The sequence below is a fragment of the Saccoglossus kowalevskii genome, chromosome 11 (genome assembly GCF_978046115.1).
Source record: "Saccoglossus kowalevskii chromosome 11, keSacKowa6.1, whole genome shotgun sequence".
NCBI classification, from domain to species: domain Eukaryota; kingdom Metazoa; phylum Hemichordata; class Enteropneusta; family Harrimaniidae; genus Saccoglossus; species Saccoglossus kowalevskii.
In genome coordinates, this window is record NC_140651.1 from 2622197 (window position 1) to 2639293 (window position 17097).

Below are 17097 nucleotides of genomic sequence, written 5' to 3' on the forward strand. Positions count from 1 at the left end.
TGCAATTGTATTTATTTTCTGAATTTGGATTCAGTCGTTCAAACGTCTGTTAAAATTAAGAACGCTTTTAGTCGAAATATAATCTGAAAATGTGCATTTTCAATGCCTCATTATTCTTTCAAATAAGTTTTGTTTTTATATTTTTTGCGGGTAAAAGCTATATCGAAGAAACCCAACACAACGGTATGCAACGGAAATCTTAAAAATGTTGCTTTGTCAATTCATTATCAAAGTATACGACCTTTATACGTCACCTAATTTTGTTTCACCCGTATACAAACTAAACCAAAGTCAAAATTGAAAGCCTGCATGTAGTATTATGACTATTTACTCAGGAGGCTACTGAAACAATTATTAGTTTAATATTTTTCATAATGATGGCAATAGTATATTAAGAAAATCAGCTGTTTGTTGTAAAATGTGCACCATGATACTGGCTTTACAGTATGATATAATGTTTATTCTATCAGGTTGAAATCACATATTAGAAACGCTAGAAAATAGTTCAAGAGAAGTTGTGTAATGCAAACAAACATGATACGTGTGAAACTGAAAACTAGAATCAGATAGGCCTAACAAGCTCACTGACATCACGTACATTATAGTAATATAACAAAAATCTATCAATCAGGAAAAACTAATAATTTGCAGTGTTTCTGAAATCTTCCATTCCCTAGTTGCCAATGGTTGAACCTTCGTCTCTAGTATACATTGGATTCACGACAATGTTACAGTGGGTCACAGTCCCTCTATCGATAGTGGGACTGTGAGTGGGTGTAATAAGCAGACACTTAGTTTTCTCTTTCACGGTCTCACAGGTAGGGCATAATTTGGGAAGTCTACAGTGTATTTAGGCACAACACGTGCAAGCATTGTCAATCCAGTGTCAAATGTGCACACAAACAATATATGTCATTCCAAAGAAAAGCTGGAATTTTACAAAATACTGGCTGGCTGACCTACGGCAATTTTCCTTTTAATTGCAAAAAATGGCATGTACTATTGTAAACACCACACAATGCTTTTTAAGTAACCAATCACTCAACACACATATTTGAAGACTACGTTGAACAATATTTTTGTTTCGTTCAGGTTTTACTGCTAGCATAATATTGTAATATATTGTAGTTGTACAAGTTGTAATTGTAAGTATTACACGGTCTGTTTTTGCGCAAATACACCTTCACCTAGCGTGAAGTCGTCAATCTCCCGATATCTCAATTAAATAAGGTGTTTGCAAATTAATTAAATATGTTTCTTCTCATGTTTATTCAGCAATGTATTTACGAAGCTAATGAGCCCAGTGTTAGGTGACAAGCCATATTCCGTTACCAAAGACTTCATACAGTTACTCTGCAGCGAGTTACGTTGTTCCGTTGATACATATTCAACATTGATTACGTAATTACGTGGAAAGAAGTTAGTGGTGGTCTTCATCTGATCGGACTCATTAACATAGTATATTTTGAGACATAGCTGGTTTGATAACGGAAATTGTGTTGCCATTATCGTTCGCTTATTTGTGCTCGTTATCGTCGACATTCAGTGAATGACGCACAGAGGCACTGCTCGTCTATATGTAACGCTGTGCAGAGAATGTGGATCAAATTGCGTGGATGACCACGAACAGTAGTATGAGACTTCAATGACATGATGTGAATATTAGCTTTACTGAACTACCATGTTGGTTACCATGACAATATACATACCATAACAGACGATTAACGCTATTGAGCAGTGTCCAACATGCGGCTTGTTGTGTCGATAACAGTATTACTACTTCATCAGTCAGTTTGCTATAAGAACCATGTACATGAATTACAACATACACGACTACCTCGCAATAACCACCCAGTACCCGTGGAGGGGTTGAACATCACCACTGAACACTGGCGATGGCATTTCTTGAACAAGACTCAGAACAAGCGCGACTTTTACAAAGAAGGTGACGTCATACTTGGCGGCTTGTTCGACCTACACCGCTCTCACGATGGAAAATGCCACGTATTCAACCCGCGTGGTCTGCAATGGATGTATACAATGGTGTATACAATTGAAGAAATCAACAAAAGGCCGGATTTCTTGCCAAATGTTACATTAGGTAAGTATGTTATTGATTACAGGTGCGTGACCTGAAACGAATCATTACACAGTCTGTTCATTTCACTTACTGTTTCACTCAAACAGAGTTCTTAATGGCAACCCTAATGTACATATAACATTATTACTTGCTACATAACATGTATACACGCATTGATACACACCCTATCTCATTAACATGTATACGAGAAGAGAAAACACCATGCTGCGTCTTAAGATTATGTGTGCGGCTTTTCTTTCAACAATGTTTGGTCTAGTAGCCTTCTTGGAATGTTCGTATTATCTTTACATCCGGAGATAGAGAAAGCCCAAATAAACTGTTGTATGCGCATGCGTAAAACTTCTATACACGTTTTTATCGTGAATGAGTCGATGGAAATCACGTCCTGGAAAGCACGTACACATGCACAATATAGTAATACAGGCTCGTAAACTACATTTACTTATTACATACACTGCAAAGACATTCATCCTTTAAAAACAACGCAACTAAAATGGAATAATTTGAAATTTGACAAAAGATCATGAAGGCAAATAAATGCCTTATTTATGTGCTCGGTTTGACGACATTCTAAATGTATCTAAATATGTTAAAGAATTCTTATTTCAATAAATATTTAACAAAGTCGAATAACTTGAGAATCAATATTGCAATTTTGATAATTACACTAGCTTTATATTTAACGCGTGTTTTGTTGTTAAACACATGCAGATGTGACAGTCCCACGAAAAACTAATCTAATTATATTTCTGAATTTCCGTGAACCTCGAAAATGAAATAAATGTAACTCTGTATCAAATAACATAAGGGTTATACCTAGAATTTCTCTCAGATTTGACAATAATTATGACATAAAGCACGTATTATACATTTATAATTATCATGGTTATACTATTCACGATGCAGCACGTGAAGGAAATAAAGTATAATTATAAAAAATACAATTTTGTCATTTTCCAATTCATTAATACAAATGATTATAATGGCAACTACGTACGTCATTCTCTGAATCAGTCCATCATCTGTTCACTGTCACACGAAAAACTTCTAAATCCATATCTATTGATAATAAATGATGGATTCAATTGAATATAGAATTAATATATGTATACATACAACCTTCTTAAATATATTAAAACTAAATATTTTATCGAACTTTTCATTGTTACATGTTATTATCGAGTCAGGATGGGATATGTCGATGAAAGGCCTAGCATAATCGATATAATAACTGTTGATAATAATTTGAAATAATTGATTACTTCGAAATTACAGATACAAATATATTATAATAAATAACATACTCACGCAAACATAGAATGCCCGTCTCGACTTTCTCCTGCACAATAATATTTAAATTAATATATGCATTATTTCTGTCAATGTTTTCTGAAAATGGACATTCTACACTCCGTAACAATTAGAATACTCGGCGTGGAAGGATTCTGTAATTTTGCTACTGAACGAATTACGATTCTATTTTGAAACTTATTTTTGAATATCGACAATTAACAATGATTCAACACAACAAATGACGAGTAATAAGTACACCACTATAGATGCTTAGATGATTAGTGTACTTAGTATACAGGTAAAGATAACGTCACGGGAAGCGAAATGTTTTGAGGGCGTAGTCGAAATAACTCCCAGCTGCTCCGTGGTGTGACCACTTAATATGCAAGGTCATTATAATTTTCCTATCAACACATAATTCCCTAGTACTTTGCATCACGTATTGATACTGGCTACACAACAGCCAAGACTATAACAGCTTAAAACGTCACTGCATACAATATTTATACCCTCTCAACAGCAGCATTGAAACTTTCGGGTGAGCTGCTTTAAAGTTTGCAGACGTTGTCGCCGACTGACTACTAGTGCTGCCCACCACTTGACCAGTGTATAAAGAATTAGATTCATTATAACAAGGAAACATTTGTAAACACGTACTGAATATCATCCATGCAAGTATTCAATGCTATTTTATATGTGAAAAAATAACTTTTAAAACACATTTTCATCCGACAAAGATGTGTTGCTGTCACTATGTATGCATTTGGGTGGTGTATTATTCAAATGGATTTTTCTGCTAGAATCCGATTACTAGTATCTATCTAAACACATATTGACAGAACCCCGAACTTGTGACACTGACATGTCATTATGCAAGTTCTAAAAGAAAAGTCCAATTTTAGTAATTGGTGGTAAAGTAAATCTTATAACGTGAGCATTATAATACTGATTAATAATTAGAGTGACAACACGAGCCAGAATATAAATATTATTGGGAATTAAATGATTCCGTTTATTAACCCCTTTCACTGCTATTGTTACCCAAAATAATTTAAAATAATAACTACACTACACTTGGGCGCCTGGGACTTGCACATAATTATTCAACATTTTAAAATTGAAAATGAAATAATTGACGCATGCATGTCACATTTTTCAATGAAGTGGAATAATATGGACATAGTGATTTGAATCTGTTCAGTAGAAATAAATTGAGTTAATTGTGCTTGTTACTAAATCCTTCGAGAGTTTTACGATTATTCACACGTGGGCAATGTTTTTACAATTCGCCTTCCGTTAACGATTGTATACAACAGTCGTGCTTATTCCTGTGTTAGTCCATCACATCTATTCTTACGTTTTATTGTAAGGCTTAAAGATAATTGGAAATATAGTTATTATCCGAGTATAGAGTCAGTACGGGAAACAGAAACACACGCTTTCTTATTCTCACAACAGTTATTCACGCGAATCTACCATGTACGGTTTGGATTGGCGCCGTTCACAATGACGTCACTGCTACACCGCATTGTGGTATACCCTGTATGTTTATGGCCCCGCGTCCAATTTGACACGTTACTGCCCCCCTGTTCGATCCGTCAGACACGTACCAGAACATGACTGCCCGACCCCACGGTCAACCCGCCAGACATACGTGACTGCTTGACCAGAGGACACCTCTACCAAGACGTAACTGACACATTGCACTGTGGATCTTACTTCATTTCATTCAAATTATTAGATACTGCTTATGTAGTTATTCCTATCAATTTTATAAGTCATCAACGAAAATTAGTTCGGTTGTGCCGCCTACTCCCCTTAGAAAGTGCCTTTCGATCCGGGCACAAAATATCACGGTCGTTACGATGGATAAATAGAACGGATCTTCTACTTGCTGAGTGATCTCAGGTTACGCGATGTATCGAACGCAAACATTGACAACAAAATACACGTGCCCAAGTTAACTTCTGGTGTTGTTTAGTGGCTCATTGAAAACTACCTACTACTTGAATAAAAATAGAAACGCCAAAACTCCGCCCACCCTCTCACCAAAATATATTTTACCGCTCAACTGTGTGAAGAAAAATAAAACTGTCCTCTCAAATGCGGAAAATCTCCTCCGCCCACAAATCTGTAGAAAATTTTGCACTCGCAAAAACATACTTCAGCTTCGATACAACCGACGGACACGTGATTACAAGAACCCACGGCCGACCCACAAGAAAAACATGTGGCTGACGTGGTTATTGTCTTCAGATGTAACTGACCTCCACGACACAAGTTTCAACTGGGCCAGAGAAGGTAGTTATGGATATAGGCGTTTTTTTAACGTGGGCATTAAAGTGAGACCGAGGAAAGACACAGAGGGCGTCTTAATGCAATTAGCAATGCAATATTTTCTGGTATCATTTGCATAATCTTGGACGGATTACCTTCTCATGAAAACAATCCATCTAAACTCCCCAAAGCAGCAACACCGTCCGGCTAAATGATATTATTGTTTTTTTTTACAATAGTGATAAATAGCTATCTCTATTACTCAACGCTACATACATAATATTAATCTCGATATAGGCGACACTGATAATTGGCTTATTTTAAAAGTTATTTGAACTTATAATACAAAGAAAGAGCGGACGCTGATCGATTCTGATGTCCAATCAATTATATTATATATAAATCAATTGTCGTAAAAACGCCGGGTTATTTTGGTAATGTCATGATAATTGCGTAAATTATTGAATGTAGACAGTAACACAATATCCTAGCTCCGGGCGTGTAGGACAGTAATTTTTCCCGGGACGTCTTCCTAATATCCGTGTCTAATAACAGTTTACTTGTCGGATAACATAGTCAATATGATTGAATGGCTGTGAATTTGTCGGATAACACAGTCAATCTGATTGGATGACAGTTAACTTGTAGGATGGTACAGTCAAAATGATTGGATGACAATTAACTTGCGGCATGACACAGTCAATCTGATTGGATGATGGTTAACTTGTGAGATGACACAGTCAATCTGATTGGATAGTCATTAAATTGTCGAATTACAATTCGAGATAATTGTAAATTATTAATTCACAATGAAACTAATTTGAGCCCATACAAGATATGTAATCGGTATTCAAATCTCCCAAGCAAAGCAATATCAGGGTTTTACCTATTGAGAAGACAAATTACAAAAAATAGAAAAGGCTAATAACAGACCAGCCCTAAAGTACAGCCGACCTGCCAGGCAGACACGTCACCGTTGTCTTCAGATTCAACATATAGAGGTCATGGAGGTCAACGCTAAATGTTCATCTTTAACTTACACTATATCAATCACAATAATGACTACATGTATATTGGCTAACTGCAAAAACAAAAATGGGCTGTTTCTCTTTCTCTACCCTCACTATATTTACCAATAATGAGCTTGTTTCAAGTGTGAATTTGCATATTACAATAAAAAAGAAAGGCTGGACACGAAAGGCAGCGATATCTTATTCTGTATAAATCCACTGTCAAAAAACACGGCAGCTAATATCAGCATGTAATTACGTTGGCAGTTAGTGTGTCACCTGACACAGTCGATCTGACTTGATGACGGTTAACTTGTCGGATGTATGTTTGAAAAAGATATATTAATATTTCACAATGCTACTAATTTGAGCAAGTTGCGTAATCAATACCTAGGACTACCCAGCAAGGTACGTAATCAATACCTAAGACTACCCAGCAAGGCACGTAATCAATACCTAGGACTACCCAGCAAGGTACGTAATCAATACCTAAGACTACCCAGCAAGGTACGTAATCAATACCTAGGACTACCCAGCAGGGTACGTAATCAATACCTAAGACTACCCAGCAAGGTACGTAATCAATACCTAAGACTACCCAGCAGGGTACGTAATCAATAGGACTACCCAGCAGGGTACGTAATCAATAGGACTACCCAGCAGGGAACGTAATCAATAGGACTACCCAGCAGGGTACGTAATCAATAGGACTACCCAGCAGGGTACGTAATCAATAGGACTACCCAGCTAGGTACGTAATCAATGGGACTACCCAGCAGGGTACGTAATCAATACCTAGGACTACCCAGCAGGGTACGTAATCAATAGGACTACCCAGCAGGGTACGTAATCAATAGGACTACCCAGCAAGGTACGTAATCAATAGGACTACCCAGCAGGGTACGTAATCAATAGGACTACCCAGCAAGGTACGTAATCAATAGGACTACCCAGCAGGGTACGTAATCAATACCTAGGACTACCCAGCAAGGTACGTAATCAATAGGACTACCCAGCAGGGTACGTAATCAATAGGACTACCCAGCAAGGTACGTAATCAATAGGACTACCCAGCAGGGTACGTAATCAATACCTAGGACTACCCAGCAAGGTACGTAATCAATAGGACTACCCAGCAGAGTACGTAATCAATAGGACTACCCAGCAGGGTACGTAATCAATAGGACTACCCAGCAGGGTACGTAATCAATACCTAGGACTACCCAGCAAGGTACGTAATCAATAGGACTACCCAGCAGGGTACGTAATCAATAGGACTACCCAGCAGGGTACGTAATCAATAGGACTACCCAGCAGGGTACGTAATCAATAGGACTACCCAGCAGGGTACGTAATCAATACCTAGGACTACCCAGCAGGGTACGTAATCAATAGGACTACCCAGCAGGGTACGTAATCAATACCTAGGACTACCCAGCAGGGTACGTAATCAATAGGACTACCCAGCAGGGTACGTAATCAATACCTAGGACTACCCAGCAGGGTACGTAATCAATAGGACTACCCAGCAGGGTACGTAATCACTACCTAGGACTACCCAGCAGGGTACGTAATCAATAGGACTACCCAGCAGGGTACGTAATCAATACCTAGGACTACCCAGCAGGGTACGTAATCAATAGGACTACCCAGCAGGGTAGTAATCAATACCTAGGACTACCCAGCAGGGTACGTAATCAATAGGACTACCCAGCAGGGTACGTAATCAATACCTAGGACTACCCAGCAGGGTACGTAATCAATAGGACTACCCAGCAGGGTACGTAATCAATACCTAGGACTACCCAGCAGGGTACGTAATCAATAGGACTACCCAGCAGGGTACGTAATCAATACCTAGGACTACCCAGCAGGGTACGTAATCAATAGGACTACCCAGCAGGGTACGTAATCAATACCTAGGACTACCCAGCAGGGTACGTAATCAATAGGACTACCCAGCAGGGTACGTAATCAATACCTAGGACTACCCAGCAGGGTACGTAATCAATAGGACTACCCAGCAGGGTACGTAATCAATAGGACTACCAAGCAGGGTACGTAATCAATGGGACTACCCAGCAGGTTACGTAATCAATAGGACTACCCAGCAGGGTACGTAATCAATAGGACTACCCAGCAGGTTACGTAATCAATAGGACTATCCAGCAGGGTACGTAATCAATAGGACTACCCAGCAGGGTACGTAATCAATAGGACTACCCAGCAGGTTACGTAATCAATAGGACTACCCAGCAGGGTACGTAATCAATAGGACTACCCAGCAGGTTACGTAATCAATAGGACTACCCAGCAGGTTACGTAATCAATAGGACTACCCAGCAAGGTACGTAATCAATAGGACTACCCAGCAGGGTACGTAATCAATAGGACTACCCAGCAGGGTACGTAATCAATACCTAGGACTACCCAGCAGGGTACGTAATCAATAGGACTACCCAGCAGGGTACGTAATCAATACCTAGGACTACCCAGCAGGGTACGTAATCAATAGGACTACCCAGCAGGGTACGTAATCAATACCTAGGACTACCCAGCAGGGTACGTAATCAATAGGACTACCCAGCAGGGTACGTAATCAATACCTAGGACTACCCAGCAGGGTACGTAATCAATAGGACTACCCAGCAGGGTACGTAATCAATACCTAGGACTACCCAGCAGGGTACGTAATCAATAGGACTACCCAGCAGGGTACGTAATCAATACCTAGGACTACCCAGCAAGGTACGTAATCAATAGGACTACCCAGCAAGGTACGTAATCAATAGGACTACCCAGCAGGGTACGTAATCAATAGGACTACCCAGCAGGGTACGTAATCAATAGGACTACCCAGCAGGTTACGTAATCAATAGGACTACCCAGCAAGGTACGTAATCAATAGGACTACCCAGCAGGGTACGCAATCAATAGGACTACCCAGCAGGGTACGTAATCAATACCTAGGACTACCCAGCAGGGTACGTAATCAATAGGACTACCCAGCAAGGTACGTAATCAATAGGACTACCCAGCAGGGTACGTAATCAATAGGACTACCCAGCAAAATACGCAATATGTGACTAACCCCCTAGATACGTAGTCAGTGCTATAGTCTTTAATTTGTAAAGCTTTTTTAAATTTAAAACACTGATTTAATGATTACATGTCATAATAATAATAATATTTTTATTGCAATCTAATTTTCTTTGGGATATCAACAAACAATAAAATAAGATATATAACGTAATATTACGGACACGTGAATGCATTAGAAAGACTTGGTTCTATGGCTCTATGTTAATATGCTATGCCGACATACTTAGCACAGTGATGTGACGTACTGAGGTGTGTGTCTTGCTTACAGTGGCAACGTGCTTTCTTTTCGTGAGTTTGACTCTTCTATGTGTGTTTATATATGTTCGTAATCCGCAATTACATCATTGGTTTGTGTGTCGGTTTATTACGCGGTACATATCTCTAGACAATTTTCTCTCATTATTTGCGATTTCATATTGTGATAGCGTTCAGCTGGATTTCAGTCAATTAAAATCTAAAATAAGGTTTCAACATGATAGTCATGTTCAAACCATGGCTTGGTTGTATTTACAACACGCATATAGTAAGCTAGTGTGTCCCCAACAATGCAATAATAGCAAGGTCACTTAAGGTCACCATTTGATCAAAAATAGGTAGATATCAATCATTAACTTTACATCTTTACTATATATAATGAACCTGGAACACAGATGATTATAATCATGTCACTAATTTTAGTACAGTCAGCTTTAAATATAAATATTTTAGACACTTTAGTCAGTCAATTACCACCCAAATTTAAATATCCAAACCTAAATAATTCAATGAATCATTCACTCGAATAAAAAATAACCAAACATACAAAAAATAACCATTCGTGATATTTTAAAATCCACAAATAAAATAAGAACACATAATCGGTAATAGAGTATATGATGTAGATTCTATGATGTCCCCAGGCGCTAAGTTCTTACGATAAATTTAAGTAAACGAGAATGTGATTTCCTGTTACCTCTTCCTAAAAAAACTGATATCCTGCGTCAGCCACTGTGTCTGACGTCATTGAGGTGTGAACACATGTATTAATCTACAATATATCTTTCAAATTAGTCACTACAAATCAACGAAAAGTGATTCGGTGGCGATATTTGTATCAGCAGTAATTTAACCATAGTGTCAAATCTAATCGCCAATTTTTGGACTAACTTGAAAACCATTTAAAAAAGTGAAAATGTTCTAGCAATTAACACAATTTCAAACAATTGAATAATTTAAATAATAGTCACATGGCCCAAATGGAGCTTTATGATTGAGCTCTGAATGCAAATAATACCGCAATTCACTTAAATTGTTACCATATTTTTATATCTGATTTTTCTTTACAATGAAGGCGCAAAGGGTTAAAACACCTAAGAATCTCGCTATTGTATATAAATCAATCGTGCTTGTTAACTTGAAACATGCGAACATAATTGGATGATTTACGGCAGAATACATGCACGATTGATTGTAATAACCCTGTTATACAAATGCGTCATGAACTTTAACAATCGAATTAACATTCACATTTCATCTACCCAAGGATGTCAAGAATGTCAACCATTTGACGTACATGTCTTTGCTTATACAGTAGTCCACATTAAACATCACCACGTCCAGTACTCAGTCAATTACTTGAAGTGTTTTACTATGCACTTAGCAGTTTACGTTCACACAGCTCGCTTTATATGTTCTGTGAAGTTCACGTTCAACACATTACACAGAACAGCGTTGTTTCTTAGTCTTATAGCGGTGAATATTCTTCAATATCATGACACTACAACAAAATGTTTTCTTGTAGACTTTGGTTTCAACTTGTAGATTTGATAATTCTTTTTAGGAATAACTGAATACACCATGTGTAATTGGTAAGAAGAGGGCGTACATATTGTTACAAACAACACTGAGTGTGTATATAATTTTCAAGTATGCACGAAAATATCTAAATTGTGTTGTGTTGTCTGCGGAGTTTTGTATTGCATGTACAAGTGCTAAACTAACACGGGTTAAAATTTGACAAAAACAACATATTTATGTTTGGAATTGCAAGACAGGGCCGTAATGCGATCTCTGCATCAAACGGTGGTTTGTGTATTTTGTAATACTTTCCCAAAAGATTCTCACAACAATTACAGAAACTCGTAATTGCATTATGTCTAATCTACTTCTATTTCAGTTACTAAAATGATAATAAAGTTATTGCTAACTGTTGACCACAATTCATCAGAATTATTATAAGTTAGTAACACTAAATCTAAATGAAATGGCGAGCGATTTCATATTCATGCAATAATGATCACTATTAACGGTAACGGATTTCTTCTTCTAAGGTTACGACATCCACGACGCATGCGCAGATCCCAATATTGCTGTCCAGGAATCGTTGTTTTTCATTAACCCTGGTAAACATACAGAAAACCAGGAGTGTGGCAGGTGAGATATCACATACATCACGTGATCCAATGTTCATATTTAAACAACACAAAGATTACAATTCTTCAAATAATGTTGGATGTAGGCTATAACTTTCCTCTGTATTTTCAGATATGCTCTACTGCACGAGTAAATTAACCATATTTATTGAATAAACATCACATACATTTGGATTGTGTGTTTTCTTTTATAATAACCTAAAACAATTCCAAAAATAAATACATTCACTAAGCAATATTTCAATTGAATACTAGTATATCATGTAATGAACTAACACTGGTTTTTACCATAAATACTATTTAATATTTTATATATGTAGTGAGAATAAGACTTTCCTAGAGAAGCCTATTACTGTGATTGGCCCAAGAACAAGCACGGCATCTAAATCAGTAGCGTCATTATTGGGATTATTTAACATAACACAGATCAGCTATGCATCGACAAGTCAACTGCTGAGCAATCCCAGATTCGGGTAAACTAATATATTCGTTTTATTTGTCTGTTTATATGAATATCTTGTTATCGATAACTGTTGTTGTTAATTTCCCGTCGATCTTCTTTCATTATTTTCATGTTAGTATATATTCAATTATATTCACACATTGTCAAACCAATAATACAGAATATCAGAGACCAATATACATTCACGCCTGTCTTGTATGATGCTTTGATGACGATAAATACAAGTTCAGTTGTTGTTAATATCAAATGTGAATCACATATCTACTCAATAAATACTTTAGCCCAAGTAAACCATATAATGTTTGGGTTTTCGTATTACATTTGAAATTTGGACTGATATCACTGATGACGAAGTTATAGATGAAACCAGGATACAATGCAAAACAAAATGTTTATTTTGCTGAATGCAATTAAAAATAAAATCAATGTTCTGTAGATATTTCATGCGCACTGTCCCACCTGATGGTCAACTGGCAGCTGCGATGGCAGACTTCATCAAGTATTTTGGGTGGCAGACGGTGGCGGCGCTATATGGCGATGATCCTACTTATGGATTAGATGGAATATTAATATTTGAGCGGGAGGCAGCAGCAAGGAATATATGCATTGCTTATAAAAATAAAATTGGAGATAGGAGTACAAAAGATGATATTTTCAAGATATACGACACTTTAAGGTAAATGTATATTTAAACTAAATGCTTTGTTCTGCGAAGAGGATACATAGAAGAAAATGTCATAAACTGTGTTATTTTTTATAATAAAACTTGAATATATGATTATTCTTCTTGCATGCTGTTATTCAATGCAAATTTACACTGAACTTTAAAATGTATGCTTTTTGTAGCTCAACACACTTATTTCGGTTATGGATAAAATGTCTACACTCAAAAATGCTTAAAATCATATATTTAAATATATGCAAAGATATATCCAACGCAAATATTGAGTTGCCTCAATTTTACCACTGCAAAAAGTTCACACTTTATTTTATAGGGATTTCACAGAAGTGAAAGTCGTGGTTGTGTTTGCCTTGGATTCCGTAGTCCTACACTTATTTGACACATTATACCGCGAGAATTACGATATGATCGGTTACACGTGGATTGGCTCAGATGCATGGTCTGATCTTCCAGAGTTGCGGCACTCTCCTTATCTAACCTACGTCAAAGGAATGATTGGATTTTCACCTCATTCACGTGATATCCCTGATCTCGTGCACTTCCTGCAGTCTTTGAGTCCTTTACAGCGATATGAAGATCCGTTCTTCATGGAATTCTGGGAGTATACGTTTAACTGCACGTTTGCCTGTCAACAATCAACGCCTAACCTCAAGTGTTGTACTGGCCGCGAGAAAGTTACATCTGATAATGGATTTCTGACAGATAGAAGTCGATTGTCTTCTATTAGCGATGCCGTCGAAGCTGTTGCTCACGCCGTCGAAAATAGCTGTATGTCACAATCAAAGCATTGCTCGGAGTTTATTAAAAATGTACGAGGCGATACATTTCTTCAACAGCTACAAGAAGTAGAATTCCAAAGTATGTCGAGAACATTCGTGTTTCTCGGAAACGCAACTAACCCACAGGCGTGGTATGATATAAAAAACCTTAAACCGACATTGTTGAATGATTTTGATTTCGATGTTATTGGTAGTTGGAGAAGCTACACCAATGACCGGATGTATATTAATCAAAGTAACATATACTGGAATAACAATCAATCGGAAATGTTTAACAAAGATGTAACCATTCCAGAGTCTTATTGTAGTAAGAATTGTCGCCCAGGAAAAAGGAAAATTCCTAGGGAAAATACGCCATGTTGCTGGGATTGTTACGACTGTCCGTCCTTTCAGTATAGTGCTATGGAGAACGCTCTAACTTGTGAAGCATGTGGTCCTGAACAAAATAACTTACCAGATGGCAGTGGTTGTTTTAATTTGCCCCGCACATACATAACATCACTACCTGGTGTGTGGATTATTCTCGTCATTTTAGCTGCGTTGGGGATAATGTTGTCGTTAGTATTCGCTGTAGTGTTCATCCATTTTAGAAACCGCAAAATAGTTGTTAGCGCATGTGCTGGCCACTGTCTATATACCATACTGATACTAAATTCATGTTCGTTTCTGATGGCAATGTTACCGTTATTACCTCCATCTGATGTATTCTGCCAGTGTGTGGCAATTATCCAGTTTCTGCCGATCACAGCTTTACTTTCCCTTCTACTTTTAACTGCTCATATATATTCAAATGGAGCGTTTGTGGTTAAACAATTTATCAAGAAACTGTTGTTAATTTTGTTCTTAGTATTTGGACAATTACTTGTGAGTTTGGCATGGATGGTGACCAACTCGTCGCTCATGAAAACCACCATTGCTGAACAGAAAGACAGCATCCTCGTCGATTGTCTGGACATGAAAAATGATGAGTTCTCTCCCATTGCTATCGCATTTTCCTACAATTTTCTTATAAATGGACTCGGAATAATAGTTTCTTTCAGGACACGCCATATTACTGATAATTTCAACGAACCAAAATTTATCTTTTTCGCATTTGTTGCTTCTGCCCTTATATGGGTTGTGACAGTTGGAACGTTTTTCTCATTCGCCGCTGGATATCAGATGAGACCAAAAGCACTTTCACTCGGCTTTACAACAAGCAGTTATGCCGTGTTGATTTGCGTATTTGTACCTAAGCTCTATGTTATTAAAAACAAACCAGATATCAATCCAGCATTATGGAGGAAACGTTCACTCAGATTATGCATGTGCATCAACAGGGAACGAGAAGAGAGTGTGGAAATACCACTGAACATACTAGAGGTACATAATGACGGGTCATGCTTTTTTTCTTCTTTTTCTTTTTTCGCTTTTACTACATACTCACGAAATAACCATGCTGTAGTCTAGTGTTGTCTCGTATTTGCACAAGATAACCTAACTGTATTATTCCACCATAATAAACATGTGTACATTATTCGTACATCACGTACTACAGTGACTATATTGTCGATTGATGTATTCGTCAAATATTGAACAAGAATACATACTTTTTACATATATCAATCACATTATAAAGTATCACTAACTATTCTATTAATATAGGCACGCAATGAAAGAATGGAGGTCATTAACTACCACAGGGCTGCGCTTGCTTTGACTATTCGGGAAAACGATGAGGCCACAAGTACCATCAAATTGTATGAATATCGAATACAGAAATTAAGACAAAGGTAAAACTAGTAGTATAAACATATTATTGTGATATTTATTATGGCAATTAACAATTGAGAAAGCATATGTAAATTATATGATATTGTTGTTTTTCTTGCTTGCAGACTAATTATGAAGTCGAAACAGACATCGTATGACATATCAAAAGAAGAACATGACGTAATGTTAGTTTCATGAGCAGACTCAAAGCTAGAGAATTTCGCTATTTAAAATATAATAATAAAGATAAAGATAAAGTATCACATGATGTTATTTGACAACAACAGCAACGACAAGACAACTTAAGTGATGTAAACTTAAAATATTGTTTTGTAATGAGTCATTTTTTGCAGTTACTTTGGCGTGATATCGCTTGATTGTTTCACGAACCATACTAAGCCATTCATGTCTTTGGCAGATGAGACTCGGGATGAAACTGACATACACGACAGTTACGATATGTCACGATATTTTCATTGGCAGATGAGACTCGGGATGAGACTGACGTACATGACAGTTACGATATGTCAGGATGTTTGCATTGGCAGATGAGACTGACATACACAACAGTTACGATATGTTACGATATTTTCATTGGCAGATGAGACTGACATACACGACAGTTACGACATGTCACGATATTTTCATTGGCAGATGAGACTGACATACACGACAGTTACGATATGTCACGATATTTTCATTGGCAGATGAGACTGACATACACGACAGTTACGACATGTCACGATATCCTTGGTAGATGAGACTGACATACACGACAGTTACGACATGTCACGATATCCTTGGCAGATGAGACTGACATACACGACAGTTACGATATGTCACGATATTTTCAGTAGCAGATGAGACTGACATACACGACAGTTACGATATGTCACGATATTTTCATTGGCAGATGAGACTGACATACACGACAGTTACGACATGTCACGATATTTTCATTGGCCGATGAGACTGACATACACGACAGTTACGATATGTCACGATATTTTCATTGGCAGATGAGACTGACATACACGACAGTTACGATATGTCACGATATTTTCATTGGCAGATGAGACTGACATACACGACAGTTACAACATGTCACGATATTTTCATTGGCAGATGAGACTGACATACACGACAGTTACGATATGTCACGATATTTTTATTGGCAGATGAGACTGACATACACGACAGTTATGACATGTCACGATATCCTTGGTA

At 37.4% G+C, this 17097-nt stretch overlaps 1 protein-coding gene across 1 annotated transcript; it reads left to right on the top strand.

The window, feature by feature from the left end:
• Positions 1 to 1746: 1746 nt before the first annotated feature.
• LOC102806886 (metabotropic glutamate receptor 3-like) lies at positions 1747 to 16193 on the top strand. Its single transcript, XM_085505565.1, has 7 exons — positions 1747 to 2101; positions 12093 to 12195; positions 12515 to 12667; positions 13094 to 13333; positions 13653 to 15480; positions 15763 to 15890; positions 15996 to 16193. The coding sequence occupies exons 1-7, from the start codon at positions 1747 to 1749 to the stop codon at positions 16066 to 16068; spliced, it is 2880 nt and encodes a 959-aa protein (XP_085361691.1). The 3' UTR covers positions 16069 to 16193.
• Positions 16194 to 17097: the final 904 nt, after the last annotated feature.

Excerpts from the sequence above, each read along its gene's own strand:
- LOC102806886 (XM_085505565.1), top strand. The coding sequence starts at position 1,747 with ATGCGGCTTGTTGTGTCGATAACAGTATTACTACTTCATCAGTCAGTT. Across the intron at positions 12,668-13,093 it reads CTGAGCAATCCCAGATTCGG|ATATTTCATGCGCACTGTCC; the intron begins GTAAACTAATAT and ends AATGTTCTGTAG. Across the intron at positions 15,891-15,995 it reads ATACAGAAATTAAGACAAAG|ACTAATTATGAAGTCGAAAC; the intron begins GTAAAACTAGTA and ends TCTTGCTTGCAG.